General features: G+C 37.3%; 1 protein-coding gene and 1 pseudogene across 8 annotated transcripts; both read right to left on the minus strand.

Moving 5' to 3' along the window:
- Positions 1 to 967: 967 nt before the first annotated feature.
- BTF3L4 (basic transcription factor 3 like 4) lies at positions 968 to 27,422 on the minus strand. Of its 8 annotated transcripts, XM_055585915.1 has the most exons (6): positions 27,116 to 27,284; positions 23,860 to 23,926; positions 20,309 to 20,422; positions 2,898 to 3,099; positions 2,001 to 2,060; positions 968 to 1,477 (listed from the first exon to the last, which is right to left on the minus strand). In XM_055585915.1, exons 2-6 carry the CDS (start codon positions 23,911 to 23,913, stop codon positions 1,431 to 1,433), a joined length of 477 nt encoding a protein of 158 aa, XP_055441890.1. In that variant the 5' UTR covers positions 23,914 to 23,926; positions 27,116 to 27,284; the 3' UTR covers positions 968 to 1,430. The 8 variants fall into 8 exon arrangements, with proteins under 8 accessions (XP_055441890.1, XP_055441891.1, XP_055441893.1 ...); XM_055585916.1 differs by lacking the exon at positions 23,860 to 23,926 and having other exon boundaries at positions 27,116 to 27,280; XM_055585913.1 differs by lacking the exons at positions 968 to 1,477; positions 2,001 to 2,060; positions 2,898 to 3,099 and adding exons at positions 11,866 to 13,240; positions 25,075 to 25,111 and having other exon boundaries at positions 27,116 to 27,422.
- Positions 6,882 to 7,392, minus strand: LOC129655829 (eukaryotic translation initiation factor 1A, X-chromosomal-like; annotated as a pseudogene).
- Positions 27,423 to 27,440: the final 18 nt, after the last annotated feature.

The raw sequence follows: 27,440 nt of genomic DNA on the forward strand, positions 1-27,440 counted from the left end.
CTTGAAACAAGATTTGATATGCTGCAAGGTTAAGCCATAGGTTGATGATGGGTCATGACAGATTTTCTAAATCTTATTCTTAAATATTGGCTCTAACAAATGCTGATATAACAAAGTGCAAGCTTTTATCATCAGATAGCAAGAGGGAAGCTTCAGTGAATGAATGCAACTTACCTCCAAGTCCTCTGAAAGGAGGTGAAAAAATAAATACTGTGTTTTACCAGTATTCCCCCAAAGCATTACCTAAGCATGCAGGAGGATGCTGTGAGCAGCTACAACAGTAAGATCCAATCCAGAGGTAGGTTCAAGGCCAAGAGTAGAGGAACGGTTGAAGTCCTCCTGGGGCCAGTACCATTTCACAGAATGCCCATTTGTGCTGGGGAATGAGTCTATGGCCTATTTTTTCTGATTCAAAAGAACATTCCCAACTTCAACCTTGCTGAAAAAGAGGCATTTTTGCACCTGCTATTAAAAACAGCTAGAACACAGGATAAGGCTGGCATAAAGTTATTTAGCAAGCACATGCTAGCTATTCCAGTTTGAAATCTACCAAACTATAAAATCAAAAAATTAAAAAGTTGAAGATGGAGCTGTTGTTCCTCAAAGATGAAGAAACCATCTTACAAAAAGAGGGATTAGGCACTCACTTAACTCTATACGGAGAACATCCTTCTCAAGCTAGATGGAAGATGAGGAAGAGCACTGCTACAGGCTGACCAAGCCATTTGGAGACCGAGAGGAGAGGAAACAAGGCATTCAGGAAAGCTAGTAGAAGAAATTCTTCTGGGTCTAACTAGGTAAGTGAATCTAAGGCAACTGCACCAAAGATATGCTACCCATCATGCCAGCCTGTAGCTGGTGGCAAAATATCTCAAGACATTTTAAGCCCAGAAAAATATGAGAAATATGTTAACCAAGCAAATTAAAACCAAAACCTCCAAGGGTAAAAATCTCCTCAGATTCAAAATCCAAGACCCTCACTTTTTATTAATTCTGTGCATCATTAGAAAAAATAAAAAGTAACAAATGTAAAGATTTGTTTTATTTCTACTGGGGTAGGAGGAGGATAAATAAAACTGGTTTCCAATTTGCTCTCCACTGTATACATACATACCCCCACACACACATACACACATACACACACCTAAAATACCCCAACAAAAAACAAAAAAACCAAGAATCAAAAACCAAAAGACCCTCAAACTGCACCAACACTTCGTATTTTGTCCAAAAGAATAGATCCTGGGAGGAAGTGCAAAATGCAAAATTAATGACCAAAAAATGCTGAACAAACAGCATTATCAATATACAAAATATTTATATTACTGAACTAGTAACAGTTGATGTTCTCCGTGTCTGTAAAACTTTGGAACCACATAGCTGATTTGTTAAATCTAGTCCATGCCAGCTTCCAAAAATCAGAAAAGATCTTAGTTAGCTTCATTCTTGGATGCCTCATCAAAATTTTCTACGAGATCTGGAAAAAAAAAGTTAATGAGTTAAATTTACAAAAAAGAAAGTAAATGCAATCCCTATCTTCTGGCTCAACAAATACTGCTACCAGAATTAGCCTGAAAAGACATAGGACAAGAAGCAGAAACAAATTGGGGGCATTTCACTAATAATGCTTCAATTTCTGCTTAAAATAGAAACCTTAAGGAAATGTTAGTCCTTTTTTGCCTAAGCAAACTAAGGTGAATAGCATTTTCGTATGTCAATCATAATTCCTACAGAAATGCTATAATGTAAATTTATAATCACAATGATTCCAACTTAATAAAGGCATATTCTAACTCAGTAAATGCAGCAGAGCTTTGTGTGACAATTTCTGATTCCACATTCTAAATGGGAGGGTTTTTTCATTAGACTGTATGTGCATCATTATGAATCCATTTAAATTCACAAGCTCACCATCAACAAAAAACTGAAAAATCATCACAATGAATTAAATGAGATGAACAGGATGCAAAAAGTCTTAGAACTAAGGAAAGGTTGCTTACCTGGAACATCATCCTCCTCCTCATCAATGTCTTCTGGTTTTGGGGTTTTGCTATCCAGCACTACAAAAAGTTTACTTTAAAATTAGTCACTGAGAACAAAGACCTTTATGGAACACTTAACAGTGTTTATTTTTTTTTGCCTGTCTACATAGTTTATAGAAACAAATCTTACATAGCTGTTCAGGAAAAGCTAAATATTCTCTAATCTAATCCCATATTTTCTATTTAATACAAAAATTAATAGAAGTTTAACTTCTTTAGATATACACTAAATATGCTTGGCAATCTCAATGTGTAGTGAAGGTACAACATGCAAAATGGAATAATTTAGGTGAATTTAAATAAAGACGTTATCGTTAAATTTATTCTCCAAATTCCATATTCTTCAAATAAAAAAATCAACATTCAAGATTTTTTTCTATCTCATTTGGCACAAAAGTATCGAGCTTTGTAGAATGAACACTGAAATAAAAGGCTCTGATTTTCAGGAATGACAAGACAAATTTGAAACCAGGACTATCTTGGACATTCAGAACTTACAGCTGCTTCATTTGTAGTATCATCAACAATATTAAATGAAAATATAGTTCTGTGATATCACTATTTTCTTGTTATTAGTCAGAAGTAAATACCAAATCAACTATTTATAAAATTTCCTTTTAGGTAATTACCTCCCAACTCTCTATATTACCACCAAATGTATCTGAATAGTCTATAGACTGCACTTCATTAATCATTGAAGGAACAAACTCAAAAATTTATGAAGCATACAAGCAACGTTATAAAAGTAAAATTTATGAACAGGCAAATCCTTCCAGCATGAAATAGATACCTTTAAATCATTAGGTTCTTTAAGTAAGATGAGAAGGGAAAGAGGCATTAACCTGAAATACTCACCTTGCCGAGGGAACTGTTCAGCTAATTTCCTAAGACTTGTTAAGCTGTCAGCACCAAGCTGACTTAATATTCCAGGAAGCATTTCTGTGATTGGTTTGGCTTCTGCATGGCCGGTAATTGCAAAGGTGTTGGCAGAAAGGGAAGCTTGGACTTTAGGATTGTTGAAATGAATAACTGTCCCATCATCTTTGATCATGTTCACCTGAATGATCACAGAAAAAAATGTATTTCACATATTTGGTACAACTCAAAAAATATCTGTTTAAAAAACAATTAAAAAAAATTCTTGTTTTTTACCTGGTAGGTAGTTTTGCAATCCTGATGTAATAATTATCTAAGCAGTGAATTTGGGTGGAAAAACACCCTAGCAACAAAGTAAAATGGTGTTTATGGCACAAATTACTAGGATGGTAAAGAAATAATCACTTTATTATAGAATCTAGATTCTATTATTTTGTTATTATTATTGGCCATGCCACATGGCTTACAAGATCTTAGTTCCCTGACTAGGGAATGGACCTGGGTCCAAAACAGTGAAAATGCCATGTCCTAACTGCTGGACTGCCAGGGAATTCCCTAGAATCTAGATTTTAATTTCAAAGATTTCTACTATGAGAAGGAAGATCATGCCCACATTTTTTAAAAAAGGGAGTTATCAGCCAAGAATTGGCTTCTTAATGAAATCACCCATTACTCAATTTACACTATCAAACTAAATCCATACAGATACTACTGTATCTGTACAATAGTTAGCATCTTACTTATGGAATAGGTGGTAAGGAGATAATAGTGTATGGTAAAAATAACCACTGAAAACCCATAAAGAACACTCAGAAATTTAATCAATCAGGGTTTCGCTCTTTTGAATATCTAGTAAATTTACAAAAGTTTCAACTTGTTTTCCTCATGTCATTCTTCATAGGAGATTTTGTCAGTTCCTCTAATCCTTTTAAGTGGAGCTTCTCAACAATCTTCAATAACCCTTGTAAATGACAACAAGTTCTCCCACTCAGTTATCTAGCCATCTGAACATTTATCAGTTACTAGGAAACCCTTAAAATCATAGCTTTCCTCAATATGAACTGCTTCAGATTTAATCTCATCCATTGCCTGGGACTCACTGAAAAGGAAGGTTGAATGTGTGTACACCATGTAAAATGTTATTTTTCTCTCTCACTCTTGCTGTGTTTTAGTAGAGCTGTATGTATTATATTTGCATATAAGTTAAATGTGTAAATAATGTGATTACACTATGCAGTTGACTTCACTGGGTAAGTTACCTTGGTGGTAACATGCTTATTATATAAAAAGGTTAGGAGAGTTAATTCTTGGCTACTTTAGAAGCATTTCATGGTCCATCCAAAAACTGCCCTTGTCAGAATCAAGCAGAGATGCTGAGTGTTCTCCATGGTCAGTGGAAGTGGGCTTTTCTTCCTCAGAGGTGATCACCACCACTGACACACAGCACCAGAAAGGAAGGGGAAGAAAGGGGCTTCTAAATTTCAGGCAAGACCTGGAACACAGAGAAAATAAAGGCAAGTCCCCTAGAAAATTGTAACTAAATCCCACAAATACTATACAGAGTAAGCATTCAATCCAACTGAACAAAAATCATGAGTTAAAAATAATTTATGTTAACTTTAGAAAAAAATAACCCATGTACTTCTGAAGATAATTATTGTGTAGGTAGAAAAGTTCAATGGAAAAGCAGCTTAAAGTATGAGAGAGGAATGGCATGAGAAGGTAGCAGTGGCATAGTAGATATGAAATGGGATGCTTTTCTGGATCTATTCCAGAACCACATAATTTTAGTATGGGAGAAGAATAAAGATATGGCAGAACTACAGTTTTCCAAATCAAGACCCATCACTTAACTTAATAAATGACTTCTATAACACTACCAAGGGTGAAAAGTATCCCAACATTGGAATATGAGATAGTTTTTATTTACAAACATTACAGTCACAAGAAATTTAAAATCAGTATTGCTCAAAAAAAGTCAGGCCATATATTTGTTGAACTTAGAGGTCTCCTAGTTCAAATCTCTTGTTAAAGAAATAAATACTAATGATAAGAGTTCTTGGTTAAGCAGTATTGTTGTTCAGTAAGCAATATACCCAGGACAAATAACTGATTATGTGCAAACTCAGAACTTAAACTTAGGCTTCCCAACTTTATTTAGTTTCTTTCCTATGATGTCACTCACATTCTTAAACACCTATTTGTCTATAAAAATTCAATTGTGTGGCACCATAAAAGCTTGTCAGAGAATTATCTATCTCAGAGTACAGGTTAAGTAACAGCAGATATATGAATAATATATGTCATATCTTTTCCATGTCAGATTGTGAAATAGAAATTTATTAATGGTTGTTTTAAATGAGGTTGTGTAAAAGATGTAACTTCATGAATAGAAAGGTCCAGAGACAGGTGGAGAGTTTAGAGTAGAGAGAATGAAATCCTAGAGGTTACAAAGGCCAGAATCTTTTATTTCAGTCTAACATTCCTTCCCCTCTACTGAGCAAATAATATGGTTATATATGGCTCCTAGATACAGGTTATTAGAACTATCAAAGGATTAATTATTGAGCAAGCAACATGAACAGGACACTTCCCAACTCTTTTAAAAGGCAAAAGGAAGGATAAGGAATTTGTTGAACTGACAAAGCAAACTGTATGCATTTCATGTGAAGACTTCACTTTCTCCAGTGACTTTACTTCTGTTTGGTCTATGTTAAGTCATACAATCTATATATAGTATAATGACAAGGAGCAGACAAATAAAGACTGTTAAACTACCTACCATACCAGCTCTCAGGTCCCTTTTTCAATCAAGCAAGTATCCCCTTTATGTCACAGTGCTTTTTCCACTTAAAAGGTAGCTGAGGTAAAGAATGCTACTTGAATTATAGAGGAAGAGGCTTTTTTTTTTGACCCCAGTTCAGAACTCCAGATGCCCTTGCTCTTATTTTTCACTCTAATAATACTGACATGTTTTGAAGTTACCAGAAACAACTACTACGTCCTTCCATGCATAGTGTATCTACATACGCTGTTTTCACTGTTTAGAAGAACCTTTTCCTGCTTCTCCACATTGCAAGTTCCCAATTATCCAAGACACAGGTCAGATGCTTCTTTCTCTGTGAAAACTTAAGGTGGTTTACGCACCTTCCGACTTCATGAAAACTGATACTATACAAAATTATCTTGCAGTATAATTGTGTTTGTAATCTTTGACCTTACTAGAAGATGAATTCCTTTGAGATTAGAGGTCACTGTCTTATGAGACACAACATTCCCTCAAGTGTCAGCACATACTTCGGTTCAGTTCAGTTCAGTCGCTCAGTCGTGTCTGACTCTTTGCGACCCCATGAACCACAGCACGCCAGGTCTCCCTGTCACATCACCAACTCCTGGAGTCCACCCAATCCCACGTCCATTGAGTCGGTGATGCCATCCAACCATCTCATCCTCTGTTGTCCCCTTCTCCTCCTGCCCTCAATCTTTCCCAACATCAGGGTCTTTTCCAATGAGTCAGCTGTTCGCATCAGGTGGCCAAAGTATTGGAGTTTCAGCTTCAGCATCAGTCCTTCCAATGAACACCCAGGACTGATCTCCTTTAGGATGGACTGGTTGGATCTCCTTGCAGTCCAAGGGACTCTCAAGAGTCTCCAACACCACAGTTCAAAAGTATCAATTCTTCAGCACTCAGCTTTCTTTATAGTCCAACTTTCACATCCATACATGACCACAGGAAAAACCATAGCCTTGACTAGACAGACCTTTGTTGGCAAAGTAATGTCTCTGCTTTTTAATATGTTGTCTAGGTTGGTCATAACTTTCCTTCCAAGGAGTAAGCGTCTTTTAATTTCATGGCTGCAATCACCATCTGCAGTGATTTTGGAGCCCAGAAAAAATAAAATCAGCCACTGTTTCCCCATCTATTTGCCATGAAGTGATGGGACCGGATTCCATGATCTTAGGTTTTGTTTTTTTTTTGCTGCTAATGAAACTTTTATTTTAATGAGTCACAGTTAACATCCAAACTGTTGAACAATCTTCAGAGAAAACTGGAATGTGCAAAGCTGAGTTCGCTTTAGATATCATCAATGTCTTCATCATCATCTCCAATGTCATCAAACTGGATTTCATCATCTCCAGAGCGAAATGTATCAGTTTAATTGATTTTAGCATTTTCTGGAAGCTTGCCATATGCCTTCAGACTTCTAGCCTCATCTGCATTGTATTGTAAGATTACATCAGCTTTATTATTATCCTGGTAGTTCCGAAGACCAACCAATATAATGTCTGAGGTATTTATCCAGACCTTCTCAGTTTCCCTCTGATGTGGTACAATCTCTTAACACCATCGAAACACATCGATTCCAATCGTCCGTTTCCCAACATTTTGATTACCTGGGCATACTCTTGCCCATCTTCTTTGAACACTAGCGCTCTTTTCAGATTCATTCTCGTTCTTGCCTCTGCGTCGTTTTTACCTCCTTTACCTTTTATTCTTAAGCATGGCGGTGACGACGCACTTGAGGCGTCTCCGACTTCTCTCCGGGTGGTGGCGGTGACTCCTCCGAAGGGAGAAGTGTGAGATAGGGTGACACGAACTGACTGCGAGAGACCAGGTCGCGTCTGCGGGAGTCTAGCGACGGGCATCTTCCGAGACCCACCTTCACCAACGCTTGGCCGCAGCAAATGGCGTCGCGCCTGCTTGCGTCCGTTATCCCCACCTCCCAACGTCAGCAGGCCACGCCCCCTCCGCTGATCTTAGTTTTCTGAATGTTGAGCTTCAAGCCAACTTTTTCACTCTCCTCTTTCACTTTCATCAAGAGGCTTTTTAGTTCCTCTTCGCTTTCTGCCATAAGGGTGGTGTCATCTGCATATCTGAGGTTATTGATATTTCTCCCGGCAATCTTGATTCCAGCTTGTGCTTCCTCCAGCCCAGCGTTTCTCATGATGTCAGCACCTAACAGTCACTCAAATTTGCTGAATGAATCAACACCTCTTATACAGCTTATTCTGAAATCATGGATGCTATCAGACCTCAATACCTCAAATGCTAGATGAGGGGTCATATTAAGGTTTAGAAATAGCACCAATAGTTCCTCCAATGGAGATTCCCAGAACCTCCTCGACTATTTTTAGGTCTGTCTTTTCCTACTGTTCTGCCCTTTCTGAGTGAGTCCAAATGTTCTACAGAATTCAGGGCCATTTTAAGTCATTCCAGGCAACTGCTGGGTAGCCCAATTATGCTATCAAAACCTTAACAACCCCTGCCACTGCTAGCCTTTGAACAGGGTACATACATTAACCACATCAGCCTTCTAGCTAGTAAAGCTGATGCTTGCTTAATTCCTACACAGTGGGTAAGTTTTTGTGGCTATAAAGAAGCTTACAAAGTTATAATTGACCCCACAGTTATTGCTGGTAACTGCCCTCTCAGTTCAGAGAGGAAATTTAAATTCTGCCATGTGACCTTTTTGTGTGTGTGTCTTCAAGTCACCATTAGGCCAGTTAACTGCAGTTCATAATTGACAGCTATCTTAAAATCAAGTTGTATTGCTACTGCTTCTTATATGTAGTGGTACTTAAATATTTATCAGAAAATTAATCTTCTGTTGTCTTTTTGCTATATTTTAATGGGGGTGAAATAATAAACATTTTAAGAATAAGGCACGTAAGTGTCTGGATTTTGTAAGGCTAAAGGATGTCAGATTTTGAAGATTATGGCCTCTGCATTCCCCTAAGTCAGTGTCTTTCACATTGAATCCCTTTAAGCTCCTGCTTATTTCTGGCTAGTATGAGACACAACCTATTATTATTGGTAAGAGTGAAAGTTAATAGATGTCATTAGACTATATGATATGCTGGGATCATTTTCCCTTATGCTCTAGTGGCAAGTCTGATGAGATGGATTCTCTGTAGCTATGCTAGTGTAAAATGGCATACCTTTTCTGAAAATCAATTTGTCGATATGGATGAAGAGTTCTAAAAATACTAATGATCTTTCATTAGTAGTATGAAATGTAGTCAGTAACTACAAACGTAGTTTCAAATGTAGTCAGTAACTACATTTCCAAGAGTCTGTCTGGAGGAAATCAGAGATGAAGATAAATATTTATGTATATATGAGTCTAATATGTGATTCTTTACTATCAAAGCATTATAATGCATAATAAATGAGAAAAAAATGTTAAAATATGCTATGTTCACATACTGGAATATATACAGACACTTAGAATGATGCTTAAGAGTTTTTTAGTGACAGGAAACAATTTTTATAATACTACTAAAAAATGGAAGGGTTTTAAATTGTACATCTAGCTGTAGTCTCAGATATGTTAAGTATATGTGCATATAAAGATGGAAAAGAAAGACATGACTAATAATTATTTCTTAGTGGAGTTATGATTGAATATTAATATTTTTTCATATTTTATGTATACCCGTAACTTTCTGTAAAAGTTATACTGGAGGGGAAGTTGTTTTAAAAACAAAAGATGTTTCTCAACAAACAAGCGGATAGTATGTGGTATTATCCACAGAATGGAATATTATGCAGCAATAAAAGGAGTTCTGATACACATTAAACATAGATAAATCTTGAAACATACTAAGTGAAGTCAGTCACACATGAAAGGACAACTATTTTATGATTTCACTTACATGAAATATCTGTAACAGGCAAGTACAAAGAAAAAGCAGGTTAGAGATTATCAGAGGCTGGGAGAAAGAGGAATGAGGAGTTATTACTTCTAATGGGTACAGAGTTTCTATTTGGGATTATGAAATTTTGGAAATAGACAATGGTGCTGGTTGTAAAACACTCTGAGTGTAATTAATGGCACTGAATTGTATACTTAAAAATGCTTAAAATAGAAATCTAATTCTGGAGCTCTCCAATGGACTGATGAGTCTCAACTTTAAAAAGCAACCTATATGATTCTGAAAAAAGTGGTCCCAAGACCAATTCTGAGAACTATTAATGAAGCAAATATGGTAATGACAAAATTTTGTGGAAATAATGGTTTCAGTGAGGTGGAAAAGAAAAAGACAAAGAAATAAGACAAAAGAAATAAGGACAAAACAAAGGAGGAGAAAGGACAAGAAGCAAAGCACAAAATTTTGAGAGTGTTGGCAAATGCTACAGAGTATCAGTGAAATGATGATGAAAAGAAAGCAGAATAACAGGTGAAGTCATCTGTAAAAGAAAAAAGGGTAGGGGGTTCCCTGGCAGTCCATATTAAAAAACTGAGGAATAAAAAGCATAGGACATCTCAATAGATGCTGAAAAAGCTCCTGATAAAATTCAACATCCATTTACATTGAAAACTCTCCAGAATGTGGGCATATAGGTGACTTATTGCAACATAAAAAAGGTCACATATGATAAACCCACAGTTAACATCATAGTCAATGATGAAAAGCTGAAAGCATTTCCTGTAAAATTAGGAACAAGACAGGGATACTCACTCTCACCATTTTTATTCAACATAGTTTTGTAAGTCCCAGCCACAGAAATCAGAGAAGAAAAAGAAAAAAAAAAAGGAATCCAAAATTGAAAAAAAGTCATAAAACTGTCACTGTTTGCTGATGACATGACAGTAGTATTCAGAGAAAATCCTAAAGATGTCACTGAAAAATTACTAGAGCTCATCAATGAATTTGGTAAAGTTGCAGGATACAAAATTAATATACAGAAATCTGTTGCATTTCTATATACTAATATGAAATATCAGAAAGAGAAATTAAGGAAACAATCCCATTTACTAACACATCAAAAAGAATAAAATACCTAGGAATAAACCTCCCTAGGGAGGCAAAAGATCTATACTCTAAAAATTATTATGATGCTAATGAAAGAGATCTTTTCCAGTCCTGTGGCCACTGCTGAGTTTTCCAAATTTGCTGGCATACTGAGTGCAGCACTTTCACTTTCATCTTTCAGGATTTGGAATAGCTCAACTGGAATTCCATCACCTGCACTAGCTTTGTTCGTAGTGATGCTTTCTAAGGCCCATTTGACTTCACATTCCAGGATGTCTGGCTCTAGGTCAGTGATCACACCATCGTGATTATCTGGGTCGTGAAGATCTTTTTTGTACAGTTCTTCTGTGTATTCTTGCCATCTCTTCTTAATATCTTCTGCTTCTGTCAGGTCCATACCATTTCTGTCCTTTATCGAGCCCATCTTTGCATGAAATGCTCCTTTGGTATCTCTGATTTTCTTGAAGAGATCCCTAGGCTTTCCCATTCTGTTGTTTTCCTCTATTTCTTTGCATTGGTCGCTGAAGAAGGCTTTCTTATCTCTTCTTGCTATTCTTTGGAATTCTGCATTCAGATGTTTATATCTTTCCTTTTCTCCTTTGCTTTTCGCTTCTCTTCTTTTCACAGCTATTTGTAAGGCCTCCCCAGACAGCCATTTTGCTTTTTTGCATTTCTTTTCCATGGGGATGGTCTTGATTCCTGTCTCCTGTACAATGTCATGAACCTCATTCCATAGTTCATCAGGCACTCTATCAGATCTAGGCCCTTAAATCTATGTCTCACTTCCACTGTATAATCATAAGGGATTTGATTTAGGTCATACCTGAATGGTCTAGTAGTTTTCCCTATTTTCTTCAATTTAAGTCTGAATTTGGCAATAAGGAGTTCATGGTCTGAGCCACAGTCAGCTCCCGGTCTTGTTTTTGCTGACTGTATAGAGCTTCTCCATCTTTGGCTGCAAAGAATATAATCAGTCTGATTTCGGTGTTGACCATCTGGTGATGTCCATGTATAGAGTCTTCTCTTGTGTTGTTGGAAGAGGGTGTTTGTTATGACCAGTGCATTTTCTTGGCAAAACTCTATTAGTCTTTGCCCTGCTTCATTCCATATTCCAAGGCCAAATTTGCCTGTTACTCCAGGTGTTTCTTGACTTCCTACTTTTGCATTCCAATCCCCTATAATGAAAAGGACATCTTTTTTGGGTGTTAGTTCTAAAAGGTCTTGTTTTCATTCCAATCCCAAAGAAAGGCAATGCCAAAGAATGCTCAAACTACCACACAATTGCACTCATCTCACACGCTAGTAAAGTAATGCTCAAAATTCTCCAAGCCAGGCTTCAGCAATATGTGAACCGTGAACTTCCTGATGTTCAAGCTGGTTTTAGAAAAGGCAGAGGAACCACAGATCAAATTGCCAACATCTGCTGGATCATGGAAAAAGCAAGAGAGTTCCAGAAAAACATCTATTTCTGCTTTATTGACTATGCCAAAGCCTTTGACTGTGTGGATCACAATAAACTGTGGAAAATTCTGAAAGAGATGGGAATACCAGACCACCTGACCTGCCTCTTGAGAAATCTGTATGCAGGTCAGGAAGCAACAGTTAGAACTGGACATGGAACAACAGACTGGTTCCAAATAGGAAAAGTACGTCAAGGCTGTATATTGTCACCCTGCTTATTTAACTTATATGCAGAGTTCATCGTGAGAAACGCTGGGTTGGAAGAAGCACAAGCTGGAATCAAGATTGCCGGGAGAAATATCAATAACCTCAGATATGCAGATGACACCACCCTTATGGCAGAAAGTGAAGAAGAACTCAAAAGCCTCTTGATGAAAGTGAAAGTAGAGAGTGAAAAAGTTGGCTTAAAGCTCAACATTCAGAAAACGAAGATCATGGCATCCGGCCCCATCACTTCATGGGAAATAGATGGGGAAACAGTGGAAACAGTGTCAGACTTTATTTTTCTGGGCTCCAAAATCACTGCAGATGGTGACTATAGCCATGAAATTAAAAGACGCTTACTCCTTGGAAGGAAAGTTATGACCAACCTAGATAGCATATTCAAAAGCAGAGACGTTACTTTGCCAACAAAGGTCTGTCTAGTCAAGGCTATGGTTTTTCCTGTGGTCATGTATGGATGTGAGAGTTGGACTGTGAAGAAGGCTGAGCGCCGAAGAATTGATGCTTTTGAACTGTGGTGTTGGAGAAGACTCTTGAGAGTCCCTTGGACAGCAAGGAGATCCAACCAGTCCATTCTGAAGGAGATCAGCCCTGGGATTTCTTTGGAGGGAATGATCCTGAAGCTGAAACTCCAGTACTTTGGCCACCTCATGCGAAGAGTTGACTCGTTGGAAAAGACTCTGATGCTGGGAGGGATTGGGGGCAGGAGGAGAAGGGGACGACAGAAGATGAGATGGCTGGATGGCATCACTGACTCGATGGACGTGAGTCTGAGTGAACTCTGGGAGTTGGTGATGGACAGGGAGGCCTGGCATGCTGCGATTCATGGGGTCGCAGAGTCGGACACGACTGAGTGACTGAACTGAACTGAATGAAAGAGACTGAAGATGACACAAACAGATGGGAAGACATCATATTCTTGGATTGGGAAAGCCATAATTGTCAAAATTACCACATCACCCAAGGCAATCTATAGATTCAATACAATCCCTATCAAATTACCAATGGTATTTTTCATGGAGCTGGAACAAAAAATTTTATAATTTGTATGGAAATACAAAAGATCCTGAATAGCCAAAACAATCTTGAGAAAGAAGAATGGAGCTGGAGGAATCAAGCTCCTTGACTTCAGACTACATTACAAAGCTATAGTAATCAAAACAGTTGATACTGGGTTTTCCCTGGAGTCCAGTGGTTAAGAATCTGTCTCACAATGCAAGGGATACCAGTTTGATCCCTGGTCCAGGAAGATCCTACATGACACAGGGCAACTAAACCCGTGTACCACAACTACTGAGCCCATACTCTGGAGCCCATGAGCTGCAATGACTGAGGCCACGCACCACAACTACTGAAGTCTGTGCACCTGGAGCCCATGCTCCACAACAAGAGAAGCCACCACAATGAGAAGCCAGTGCACCGCAACTAGAGAGTAGTCCCTGCTCACTGCAGCTAGAGAAAGCCTACACAACAAAAACCCAGTGCAGCCATTTAAAAAACAAACAAACAAAAAAAATGGCATGATACTGGCAAGAAAACAGACACATAGATCAATGGAAGAGAATAAGAAGTCCAGAAACAAACCCATGCACTTATGGTTAATTAACCTATGACAAAGAAGGCAAAAATATACAATGGGAAAAAAGACAGTTTCTTCAGTAAGTGGTACTGGGAAAACTGGACAGCTACATGTAAAAGAACACCATATACATAAATAAACTCAAAATGGATTAAACATCTAAATGTAAGACTGTATACTATATAACTCCTAGAGGAAAACACAAGTAGGACACTCTTCAATGTAATTGCAGCATTATTTGTTTGGATCTGTCTCCTAGAGTAATGGAAATAAAAACAAAAATAAACAAATGAGACCTAATTAAACTCAAAAACTTTTGCACAGCAAAGGAAACCATAAACAAATGAAAAGGCAACTTACTCAATGGGAGAAACTATTTGCAAATGATGTTACCAACAAGGGATCAGTTTCCAAAGTAAACACCGCAATATCCAAAACAAAACCCAAATAACCTAATCATCAAATGGACAGAAGACCTAAATAGACATTTCTTCAAAGAAGATATTATACAGATGGCCAGTAGGCACATGGAAAGATGCTCAATACTGCTAAATATTAGAGAAATGCAAGTTAAAACCACAATGAGGTACCACCTCATAAGTCATCATTAAAAAGCCTACAAATAATAAATGCTGGAGAGGCTGTGGAGGTAAAGGGAACCCTACTACATGGGAGTGTAAATTGGTGCATCCCCTATGGAGAACAGTACAGAGCTTTCTTAAAAAACTAAAAACAGAGTTACCATATGATCTAGTAATCCCATTCCTGGACATATATCTGGACAAAACTCTAATTTGAAAAGATACACGTATCCCAACATTCAAAGGAACACAATTTACCACACTCAAGACATGGAAACAACCTAAATGTCCATCAACAAATGAACAGAGAAAGAAGATGTGGAAGATACACACAATGGAATATTACTCAGCCATAAAAAGGATGAAATAATGCCATTTGCAGCAATATGGATAGACCTAGAAATGATCAAATTAAGTGAAGTAATTCAGTCATTATATATATGACTGAATCACTTTGGTGTACACTTGAAACTAAGACAACATTGTAAATTACTATAATTCAATTTTTTTAAATGGTTAAAAATTTTTAAATAGTTAAAAAAAAATTTTTTTAATTTAAATGGTTAAAAAAGGATTCGCACATAGGGAATGGAAAAAAAGGTTAAAATGGCAGATTTTATGCTATGTTTATTTTCACATAAAAATGTGGAAAAACATAAAACCAAAAAAGCAGGGTATTTGGGACTTCCCTCATAGTCCCATTGTTAAGACTCCATGCTCCACTGAGGGGGCATGGGTTCGATCCCTGCTTAGTGAACTAAGATCCCACATGCTGGCAGCATGGCCAAAAAAAAAAAAGCAGGATATCCAAAGAAACTAAGACTGCCATGTAATAAAAAGGTGACTGGGACAGAGTGCTTTCCTTTAATTCTCCTGCATTCAGAGCTGTACACCCATTGGCTCCTGATGCTCTAGGTTGAAGGAAGAAGCAACCACAATAAGGGTCAACCAGTACCTTTAGGAACTTGAAGTCCTTTTTCTGTACAAGTGGTTCAAGAAAAGGAAAATATGAACAGTAAAACTTTTGTGTACAATTACAAAATTTAAATTCCCACTCCTAAGCTTTCTCCTGAGCTCCAGCTCTCTATGACTAACTTCTTGCTAAACAACCTCACCTAAAATAATCAGTATCTCTTACATTTAACAGGCCCCAAACAACCTGGGATGTCCATGGGAGTCAGCATGCTGTACACTATAAATGATGAATAAACACAGTTCCTGCTGTCAAGACTCTTGTAATCAAGAGACTACGGCAAACAGACCACTTGGTTAATAAGTAAGCAACCATACCCTACAATATGAGGTTGTAATAATAAACATATTCTAGCAGAGCAATTTAAGTTAAGGGGAGTGGAAGGACAGAGAAAGTGTTGATTATGCCTGGAAAGAAGGGAAGGTTTCATAGAGACAGGATATATCTTAGTTAAGGTAGAAGCTGTACTCTGAAGATAACAGTAAAATTCCATGAAGCAACTAAACCATCTGAACCAGAGAAACAGATTTTTGGTGACATTTCTTACCAAATACATATGATAGAATCAACTGTCTCTGAGAAAAGAAACAGATTCTACTTTTGATAGATTCATGTTATCATCAGGGTGACAACACCGTCACTATATTCAATCAGATTACCAAATAAGAAGCACATCTAAGTATCTTCAACTGTCATAGAACATAAGAATTTTTCAGGAATTGAGTTCTGGATTATACTCTCAGAGTTCACATAGGCATTCCTTCCTAAAACCTGGTCAGTTACTTGGCTTCTTTGTATGAAACAGTCTCTGGCACTCCCCTGCCCCTTTCTGACAGCTTTGGATTTCTGTCTTTGCTGCTGCTGCTGCTAAGTCGCTTCAGATGTATCCGACTCTGTGCGACCCCACAGACAGCAGCCCACCAGGCTCCCCATCCCTGGGATTCTCCAGGCAAGAACACTGGAGTGGGTTGCCATTTCCTTCTCCAATGCATGAAAGTGAAAAGTGAAAGTGAAGTCACTCAGTCGTGTCCGACTCTTAGCGACCCCATGGACTGTAGCCCACCAGGCTCCTCCGTCCCTGGGATTTTCCAGGCAAGAGTACTGGAGTGGGGTGCCATTGCCTTCTCCTTTGGTGACAGGTAAAAGAAATCTACATACAATTAAACTTATTACCTCAAATCAACAACTAATTAATATATAAAAGATCAGAGAAGTCCTCTCTTAATTCAAACAGTCCTTTAGCTTTTACATACCTGAAGAGGACATAAATTAAGCATTAGGATAGGATAAAATAATCACTAATACCGAAGGCCTAGAAAGTAAGATCAGAATTTTACTAGGCAAAAGTGCAATGAGTTTTTGAAACCCGCCACTGATCTCTCTGTGCCCAAGCCACCAAACTGAGTATTTTCTACTGGTTTGATGTTTTGAAGGTCAAAGTATAGAAAACATAGTAATGTCATTTTTGTTTTACAATGCTACCATTGCTATCTTCTCTTACCATTCCTATCTGCTCTTTTCAAAAGTTTTTATCTACTTTGCTTAAACTGCCAAAACCCCAAAAGATAGTATATTCTAGAGTTTAGCACTTTGAAAAAGTTCACAACAGCCCAAGCTGTAATTAATGTGTTTATTCTAAGACGCATATATTTTTTCCTATTTTAATGTTTCTGAAAATTGCATGTTTTCATGTATACATTTAAGGTAGTAGTTTCTTTTTTCTTCCAAGAATCTGTTTTTAAAGTGTGTCTCATCATTTTCTTGAAGAAAAAAATTGTTTAATTATAGTAACATAAATGTAATGTTTGAGGCAAACCAGATTATATGCAATATACTAGATATGCCTAAATAAAATTATTTTATATCTGCAAAGTGTTATATAATGTACAAATATCTTGGTTCTCAAAAAATCAATTTTAGAAAGTGGGAAAGAAGGAAAAAAGTAAAACTTCCCACTTTAGGCTCAAACATTCGGAAATTTTATAGTTGTTACTTCATGTTGTTAATTTTCTTTATGTGTATTTTCTCTGTATAACTAGTCTGTGAGGATTGGAAGACGTCACTTATGTACCCATACGGAGGTAAGGGTGCAACAAGTGTGTGTACATGTCTACTGTTGCTATTGTTGTTCAGTCGTCCAGTTGTGTCTGACTCTTTGTGACCCCATGGACTACAGCACACCAGGCCTCCCTGAACCTCACTATCTCCCTAAGTTTGCCCAAGTTCATGTCCATTGCATCAGTATGTGCCCATATGTACCATTAATTTTCTGTGCAACATTTTGGAGCTATGACTCCCCAAACAGAACTGCATTGGCAATACCAACAAAAATGAATTAACAATATAGTTTTATATATGCTGTAATAAAATTAAATACAGGGCATTATGGAGCTACATAGGAAAGACATCTAACCTCTCTTTGCATACATGTATATGTGTGCTACCAGGAAGACTTCTAGGACAAAATAACACCTACATTAATATCTGAAAAGGAGAAAAAGCAATGTCCTTAGAAATACTTTTGGGAATTTCATTTATCCATGATGGTGTAAGTAATGAATTCTGCATGGCAGGTACTCAATAATACAGGATAAGGCAGGTACAGTCCCTTTCTTTGGTGGGACTTTGAAAGAATGGAGAGGAAGGAGGGGCAGGAGGAGAGGAAAAGGTCAAGAGTGGGCCTAAATGTAACTAAGAAGACCAAAGCAAGATGAATCAATGAATAAAATGAACTCTGGTTTTGACATACTTAGCTCAAATCTGGAATTCAACACTTTCCAGCTATGTGATCTTGAGCAGGTACCTGACTCTCTTAAGTCTCAACTTTCTTATCTGTAACCAACAATAACTAATTCAAAGAGATACCGTGGAGCTAAAATGCATAATACATATTTTGTTTATCTGGCTAGCTGACTAGTTTCCCTACTAGATGTTAGGCTCTAAAGAACAGACTATGAATAATATCTTATGCACCACTGCCTAGCAAAATGCTTGGTATACAGCAGATATTCACTACCATTAAATATTCAATATGACAATTTGAACTACAAAAGTACTATGACCTCAGCACAGCACTATAATTAGGTTTGATTATATGCTGAAGAGATCAAAGACTACTAACTGACTGGTTTGTTATTTCACTATAAAACACTAAAAGTTTTATTAATTATAAGGGCCACAGAGTTTTCCAAATCTGAACAAAATCAAACATTTAGAAAAGCATGCCCTTGGAGATAAAATCTATACTTCAAGGAGGTAAATAAAATCTTTTCCTCTAAAGAAGTGTTTTCAACAAAGGGTGATTTGCCCCCCAAAGGACCTGCATCAACGTCTGGAGACATTTTTGGCTGTCTTAACTGAAGATCTAGTAGGGAGACTCCAAGAATTCTGCCAAATATCATAGAATGCACAGGACAGTTTTCACAATAAAGAATTATTTGGTTCAAAGTGTCAATAGTGTTGAGGTTGAGTGGGGAGGGGCTGGAGTTGGGAGAGTAGAAAGATAGGTAAAGATATAAGACTGCCTAAACACTTATTAGTAGGTTAGGTTTAATATTATCAGAGTTCATGTCCATTATTGCCACTTATTCTTTTTTTTTTTTTAAATGAAGCTGTAATTTTTAAAGAGAAGCTTAGATTTGCTTTTTCTCAAATATGTCCCAGATAGAGAATGATCTCTCTGGAAATTATTTTAGGTCAATGAAAATATACGAAAACTTTTAATAGCTCAGGGGGGAAAAAAGCATTTTAAATACTTAATTTCAAGCCTTGCAAATGAAGTTTTAATACTTATCAGAGTAAGAACGCACAGCCATATCTAGCTATAAGGAAAAAAGATACATGTGACTTACCTTCCCTACTATTTTATCAGTAAGTTAATTTTGAAAGTACAAAGCGGATTTAAACAATGTATTTATTTGTTCATATATCCCTGGTGGAAGGAATATGTGGCACTTTGCCATTTCACTGCCTTTTCTTTGTTACTCTTCTATTTCTTTAATAGAGATCCTCACCTCTACATTGTTTCTGATCTATGTTTTACAGCACATGTGCATTAATAATCTACTAAAACTTGTGAGGTAGTACTACACTTGGTAATGATGTAATAAAATCTGATAGTAGTGGAAATTTAAACACTGGTTACTATCAGAAATGGAATCATCAGGTAGAAGTAGATCTAGATGGTAACAGATCACAAATTGTTATTATAATTTTTCTTGCATAAATCAATCTTTGGCTTCTGATCTGAGAAAAGTAGTATCATCAAAATAATTTTAAAATTAAATTAATAATTTTTGAAAGTGGTCTAATAAGAAATGCAATTCATGTAAAGCTACTGCGAGAGCTTTCTGAGTAATAATTTGAGAGACTGTAAACAGCAGAAAGGTACTCTTAAGGGAAAAAAGTCCACCTTATTGGAAGAAATCTTTGGTTTACCGTATTTCTGTATTATTAGAAAAAAAATCTTATTTTACATTAAAATTAAAGAGTAGGTCCACAATTTTGTCATATATGCAAATATTGGGTTGGCAAAAAAATTCGTACAGGTTTTCCGGTAAGATAGTACGGAAAAACCTGTACGAACTTTTTGGCCAACCCAGTACTTTGAGTCTGAAAAGAATAATGAATTCCTTAACCATCTAATAAAATCATTTTTTTGACAATCCAATTTTATACAGTAGGCAAATTCAACAGCTCCAGTCCTTCAAAAAGAGAGTATCAGATTAATTTAAGCTGATATGTTACATTTGAAAGTCTGGATAATCATTTGTGAATGTTCTGTTTATCCACATAACAATTTACAAAGTGATCATACCTCTTCAATACCAGCTATATTATTCACAGCCAGTTTTTTTAGAGAACTCTGAAGTTTTTTGTCATCAGCTGTAGCTGTTCTATGTACTACCTTCTTCTTTCTGCGAGCTGTACCCTGAAAGATAACCAAACAAAAGTGTTAGCATGCCATGCATTTGATAACTATAATCAATGTAATTATGTAATCTCCATAATATTCTTCCTAAAACTCACAGAAAAAATTGCAGACTTAATAGTAATGGTTAATTAGACTTCTCATAGTCACAGAGTTGTGACTGTCAGCCTAACGCAGATTTTTGAAGGTTAGTTTCTAGCCAATTTTTCTTATTCTTTCCAATATCTAGCCTGTGTCATTTTAACACATTGTTTCAAAAGTTTTCTAACAAAAAATAATTTTTAACTTCAAAATAACCTGAAGTGTGCTTTACTTCAAATTTCCAACAAATAAGGAAAGTTTTTTATACTATCTACCACCCTCTAAAGATATTCTGAAACTTTGGACATTACAATGTAACAGGTAAATGCCTATTATATGAGTGTTCTAGAGTCCTAGAACCTAGGAATGAAAAAGATCAAGTTCTTACTTCAAGGAGCATACATTACAATGGGAAGGAAAAGTCAATATATAAACAGATTAGATTATTTCAAACAGGATAAGTGTATTAAGAAAAAAAAAATAACAGAGCAACAAGAATATTGGGTGGGGGCAAAGCACTACTTTATTAGAATGCTCAGGGAAGGTCCCTCTGAAGAGGTGGCGTACAAGCTGAGACTCGTGAAAAGATTTAGGTGAAGTGTGATCCAAGAAAAATGAAACAAGAGTGAACCTGTCATTTCTAGACAGAGCAGACCAGTATGACTAGAATAAATAATGGGAAAGGTAAAGGAAAATGAAATCAGAAAGATTGGTAAGGGCCAGATCACGTAGCCTAATGTGCCATGAGCAGAAACTGGACTTTATATCAACTGCAATAGGAAGCTACTGGAAGGTTTTAAGCATGAGAATGGTTTGATCTGATTTATGATTCTAAAAGATGACTGAGGTTGCTGTGGAAAATGAACTATAATGAGATCAATCAGGAAGCTACTGTAGAAGTCCTGACGAGAGATGAGGGTTGTGGCAGTGGAGATAACGAGAGCTAAGATGGTCAGAAGAACCAAAAGGATTTACTGATGGACTAAATATAGGATATAAGGGGAAAAAGGAATCTAGAATGATGTTTAGAATTTTGACCTAAGCAAATGAAAATTATACTATTTACTGAGATAAGAAAACTTCATTTCTAAATGGATATTTTGAAACTCTAATTTTTTCCATTGAAAAACTATTTAAAACCATGAATTAAACTCCTGAGCCAATTTAAATAAATGTAACCTAAAGCAGAGCTGAAGCAGTACCAACAGTAGCCTGTATATTGAGAGCTAAATCTTTCTGAGACTTGCCAGGAGTAAAAAGAAAGGAAGGAGATTTTAATCTCTGGGTAGCTTCTGTAGTATTACTCAGGAAATCAGCCTTATAAAGGGTAGGCAGGAGGCTTAGTCTTAGAAACTCTGGTGGGAGTGGAAGAGAGCCCCAGGAGTAGCAGCAGAGGTTGTAATGAAATCTAGTTAAAGGATGGACTAAGAGAGACTATTAAGATAGATGGCCATTAATTTGTGAAGTGTTCCTGATTCAACTGCTTGCTGGTTACAACTCAAATGATCCTTATGTACCTTAAAATCAACTTGTCTATAAGCTCATCAGTCCACCAAACTATTCTTCCTATACTTCCTAATTTTCATAGCTCTAAAACCAGAAATTTGGAGGCCATCCTAGACTCCTCTCTCACCTCTGTCTCCCATATTTTATCCATCATTAAGTTGTGTCATATACAACCCCTAAATTCGTGTCCCACATACTACAAGCTGTAGCTTCTCCTCTATGCCAAACTTGTTTTCATTTTCCACAATGCCAGCAGCTATCTTTTAAAATCACTGTTACTGTTTTTTCTTAAAATTCTTCAGTAGTTGACCTTGCCTATGGGATAAAATCCTAATCTCCTTAGTATGACACACAAAACTATGATCTGACTCTAAATAACCTGTTTCATTAGCTGCCATTCTTTATCCATTATAAACTCTCGTTTTAACAAATTAAAGCAAGCCATTCCACTAAGCATCATGCTATCCACTAAGCATCTTAGCATCCCATATGCCTTTGCATGTGTGAGAATGACAATCTTTCCCTTCACCCTATCTACTTGTTCTCATACCTGTTGTTTATTCTTCAAATCTCTGCTCAGTGATGACTTCCTTGACTTAGGTGCACCTTACACTTCATTTTAATATTTACTATTCTGTAGTGTAATTGTGAGTGCATCTCCCTTCCAAGCTGAATTGTGTCAAGAGCAGGAAACCTTGACTTATTTATCTATTGTGTGCTTGGCACATAGCAGTTGCTCAGTAAACTAGCTGAATGACTGTGCCAACCTTCTGGCTTAAAATATACAACAGTGATGTGCTGTATCAAGCTCTTCCAGGTATATTCCGTGTTTCTTGAATATTCCTAACTTTTACACTGATACATTACATTACTTGCTGCTACAATGTGACTAGTACTTTGGTCACATGAATTTGTTACTGTGAGTCTGGAGTCAGATAACTGTATTACTAGGAAAGAAGGAGAAAGTATTAATACTAGTTGTTTCTTCCCTTCCCCCTCTCCTGTTCCTATCCCCAGGAACTATAGTCATTATCAAAGTAAATGACACAGTGGGGCTGCTACATACTATCCCACCTATCCCCTCCCTAGGTCTGAGGTAAATACTATTCTTGCTTTTCCTTTTACAAAGGAAAAGGAAAATTTTCAATTGTATTGAGCAGAGATAAAGGTAGAATATTCTCCTTGAACCCAGGGTTGGAACTAAAGGGAATCAAAGATTTTCAGTGATCAGAACTAACTCTCCCTTAAGTTTCAAAGCACATGGAATAAGAATGCTCATGTTCACATTCACCAACATAGAAAAACAAGTAGGAATTTGGGAGGAAAACCTAGCAATGAACAAATGTACCATCAGCTTTTGTATCTTCCATTGTAAACCTAACTGAAGCAGTAGGGGTATCCAGTCAAGATAAGGTAACCTCAAGATCCAGGAATATCTGAGGGTGAGTCTAACATAATAACAGCTGTCTTTTAATAAGTGTCTAGTCTGTGCCAGACACTGTTTGAGGTGCTTTATAAATATTACTCTAATATTTAGAAGCATCTTATGTAGGATCATTTTTATTTTACAGATGCAAAAATGGAAGTTTAACAAGATTGAATAACTTGTTCATATCATTTAACCACCAGAATGTTAAAAGGTCTCATAGGTGGCTATTTCAATTGCACCCATCAGAGAGATATCTTCTAATTACCTATGTTAGATCTAGACAAGTTATTTTCAAATTGGAATGTGGTTTAATCTTGATTAATTTAAAAAATTTTAGATCTTCAATGACCACAAATCCAAAATAATACTACTATCTGGTAATAACACATTCTCCTATCAATTTTTCTTATGCCACACTCACCTTGCCCCCTATCCGGACCTGAGCCTGAAGTTTGGCTAACTTTTCTTGATTCATGCTGTTGGTAAATCTAGGGGGGGAAAAATAAATTTGTTAAAGTCACTGTTTTATTTACCAAAACAACTGTTTATACAACAGTACCTTCTGGTTCATTGAACCTGTAATATGCACCACCACCACGATAATATTGTCTATATTTTTTAAAAAATATTAATAACTTTTTCTAGCTTCATAAGTCAAATAGCAAAAGAACCAAAATTAAGTAATACCAAGAGGGAGCCATATATACAAACAGAAAATAGAACTGAGATTCAAAGTTACTTATTCGAAGATCCCTCCTTAAAAGTGTAATTCGGTACTTTGGTACTCAATAAAACCTAACCAATTCTAAAATCTCTGTAGGTACACCAGTTTCTTCCCCAAAGATTTTTACAGAAGAGAGCTGTTAGCAAATTAGCACAACTTTTTTTTTTCTCTCAAATAATATTCTGTATTATTTTTTTAAATCATAGATAGAAGACAAAAGAAAGAAAAATCTGGACAAAGAAAAAAATTCAATAGTCTAGCTGTCAAGATATGAGGTAGTCATGGCATCCTATATTCAAGGTTAGGTTGTATGTTAATAATAGGAAAAGAGAACCAGATTTCAGACTTTCGGTGCTTCTGCAGCACTTTCCACAGAGTTCATTCAAAACCTTGCACTAACTTAGTATGTCATAACTGTCAAGATAGTCTTGCACATAAGGTAAAATGCCTCCTTGCACAATTTGACAAAAACCTATCTCTGCTACATTAATAAGAAATTTTGCAGGGAAGAGGAGAATCTTAAAAATAAACTTTTAAAGGCTAATCTTGATTTTGAAAACTCTAAGTTCATTATAAAGTCAAGAAACCTAGTCTGGTCAGCCCTTTCCTACTAAGGAAAAAAAAGTTCTTCAGTTCATAATGGGTCATAACATTCCACACTATATAACAAATAAAAGCCAATGTTAAAAGTCTTATTTTACTTGTTCTTAGATCAACAGATCACTATTGAGATACAGCAGAGGGAATAAAGGGTAAGGCTGTTGTCAAAACTTTTTGGTTGATTCTCTAAACTCTTTATAAACATCATCCAGATGAAAAAGATATTGTTTTCTTCATTTTAGAGATGAAAGAATCAAAGATTATGTAAGTACTAATCATTCTGTATTCTGACACTGTACTTAAGAAACAAACCTGTGTATCTCTCTGCTTTAAGGGCGAAGTCCAGTTCCTAAATAACATTTAGAATTTACAATTCTTCAATCTTTACTCAGCAGTGTATCACAATGCTCAAGCAGCTAAAAAAATTCCTTTATAGGAATTTAAGTGTGACTAGAGTACAAAATCAAAAGGCTTAAGTGTGTGGCAATCTCAACTTAAATCTGACACTGACACTTAAATCTGACACTGACTTAAATCTGCTGATGTAAATCCCAATCTCTACAGTTTCTATAGAAAAGGACCAAAATTCACTGTTCTCAAAGTAATGCGGCCATGAAGGTGTAGTGAACTAACAAAGAGCCTAAGGAATTTTTTATTAAAAAAGGGGCTAAGTGAAAATATTAGAACCAGATACAAGATAAACTTTTGGGGACTTTTCTGCATTTTGAAGTAACAATCCCTAAGAGAAGAGATGGAAGAGATGGAAGTCAAAATAGAGCCTTGATCTGTTTGAAACAAAGCCAGAACAAAATTAACTCTTTAAATCAATGTGCAAACAAGAACAGATTCCATTCCAGGTAATAAGTATAATCAAAAACTTGTTCTCAAGGAGTACCTCAGAGAAAAAGCATTTTAGGGAGGCTGGAAGTTCAAAGTTGGAAGGGAAAGAAGAAAAGTGGTTCTTTGTCTACTACCAGGTTGGGGTGCATGGAATTCAAGTAAGAAAGTGGACTGGATTCAGTTCATGAGAGAAGAGATGTCAAGTTCAGAATCTGGAATAGACCTCAAAGATCACCTGCTTTAACTCCCTGTTCCTCAATCAACCTTTCTTTTTATTGTACCTGTTATTTCTGTCCTGTATAGGATGCCATCTCAAATACTGGAAAGCAGCAGCAGGGTTTAAATCAGAAATACACAAAACAGCTCACATCCCTTCCAATTTAATAGATTTGGAAATCAGGGCCCTCCTAGGCCCAGAAGGGAGAAGTAACTTCTTAAGGCCATGATTAGTGAGTTCTTCCTTGAGGATCCTAGGATCTTTTAGTCTTTTCCTCAAGGATTCAAGAAACGGTGCAAATAAGGAGGTTATAACCAACATTTACTGAGTGCCTAAGTTTTAAGCATTATAGTAGGCACTTACACATACCTCATTTTTACACAGAGATAAATTCAATCTTTAATCCTGACTTTTTATTATGTGGCCTCTAAGAGAGGCACAGGCATTGGAATCAGAAGGATCAAGGTTCTACTACTTAAGGCTTCCGAAACATATTTTACTTCTCTGAACTTGTATTCCTTCCGTATTAGAAAAAGTGTAACACCACATACTTCACAGTATTTTTTTTCAGAGTTAAAGATTACGTTATCAAACACAGGGATATTCACAGCAGATATTCAAAAACTGGTAACTATTGTTACCACTCAAGGGACAGAGCTGCTACAGTGAAAGACCGTGGGAACGGAAGTTGAAACCGCCATTCACTAGATGTATAACACTGCCTGTCGTTCAATCATCAACTTCCTGACAGCCTACTATGCACCAGGCAGTGTGATAGGGCTAGAATGATGGGCAAGGCAATGTTTCAGAGAGGGTAGCAGCCTTGTAAACAAATCCTGCCATTGCAAGGTGAAGAGCAATGCAACGGAATACGGTCTCCAGAGCCTGGGGGCGGGGCTTGCTAGCCTCAGTTTCCTTAGCTGTCGAGCTGGAGGATCGAATGAGGTGACCGCAGATAGGTGGTATAAAGCTCACAGCGTTATTGTCGTGAATAATGAGGAGTAACAAAACAGAGGCGGGGGACCACCTGCCTCCTGGGACTTGATCTGGGCGGCAACAGCGCTGGCCCGCTCGCCCCCACGGAAAGCGGTGGTGCTGGGGACCTTCCCTCAGGTGCAGACCCCCAGCTGCGCCGCCGATAACCGACAGGCCAAGCCAGTCGCTTCCGCCCCCACTCAGCGCGCCACGGCGGAAGTGGCAGCCCAAGCGGTTGGCGGGTGTCGGAAGAAGAGGGCGGGGGGAGACCGTGCGCAGCGGCCTATGGCCGTGGAGTGGCGGGACCGCCGGGGGTCTCACCTGAAGCAGGGAGGGTCCTCCAACACCAGCACGCGGCAAGAGCAAGATGGCTGCCTCAGTCGAGACAGAGAAAGACGAAGGCGGCCGCGGCGGCGGGAGTGGGACCCACGTGACACATCCTGCCCCGCCTCTCTCTCACCAGAGCAGCCTATCCTGGGATCGCATATACGAACTACAAAGGCCAAGCCGCTCTGCGCCTCCCAATAGAAAAGCGGCAGGTGCAGTGGCCGCGCTGCATTCTGGAGCTTGCAGTCCCCCTGGCGTTCCACTGTGTCCGTGCCTGCAATTTGTAGGGAGTCTGATAAAGGGGAGGTGTGTATTTTTG

This window comes from Bubalus kerabau, chromosome 6 (genome assembly GCF_029407905.1).
Source record: "Bubalus kerabau isolate K-KA32 ecotype Philippines breed swamp buffalo chromosome 6, PCC_UOA_SB_1v2, whole genome shotgun sequence".
NCBI lineage: Eukaryota > Metazoa > Chordata > Mammalia > Artiodactyla > Bovidae > Bubalus > Bubalus kerabau.

What these genes read in the sequence shown, in the direction of transcription:
- BTF3L4 (XM_055585910.1), bottom strand. Translation starts at nt 23,913, where the DNA reads ATGAATCAAGAAAAGTTAGCCAAACTTCAGGCTCAGGTCCGGATAGGG. An exon ending in AGGTCCGGATAGGGGGCAAG is followed by an intron (nt 20,423 to 23,859) that starts GTGAGTGTGGCA and finishes GTTATCTTTCAG; the next exon opens with GGTACAGCTCGCAGAAAGAA. An exon ending in ATATAGCTGGTATTGAAGAG is followed by an intron (nt 13,241 to 20,308) that starts GTATGATCACTT and finishes TGTCATCTTCAG; the next exon opens with TCTCTTTCATTCAGTTCAGT.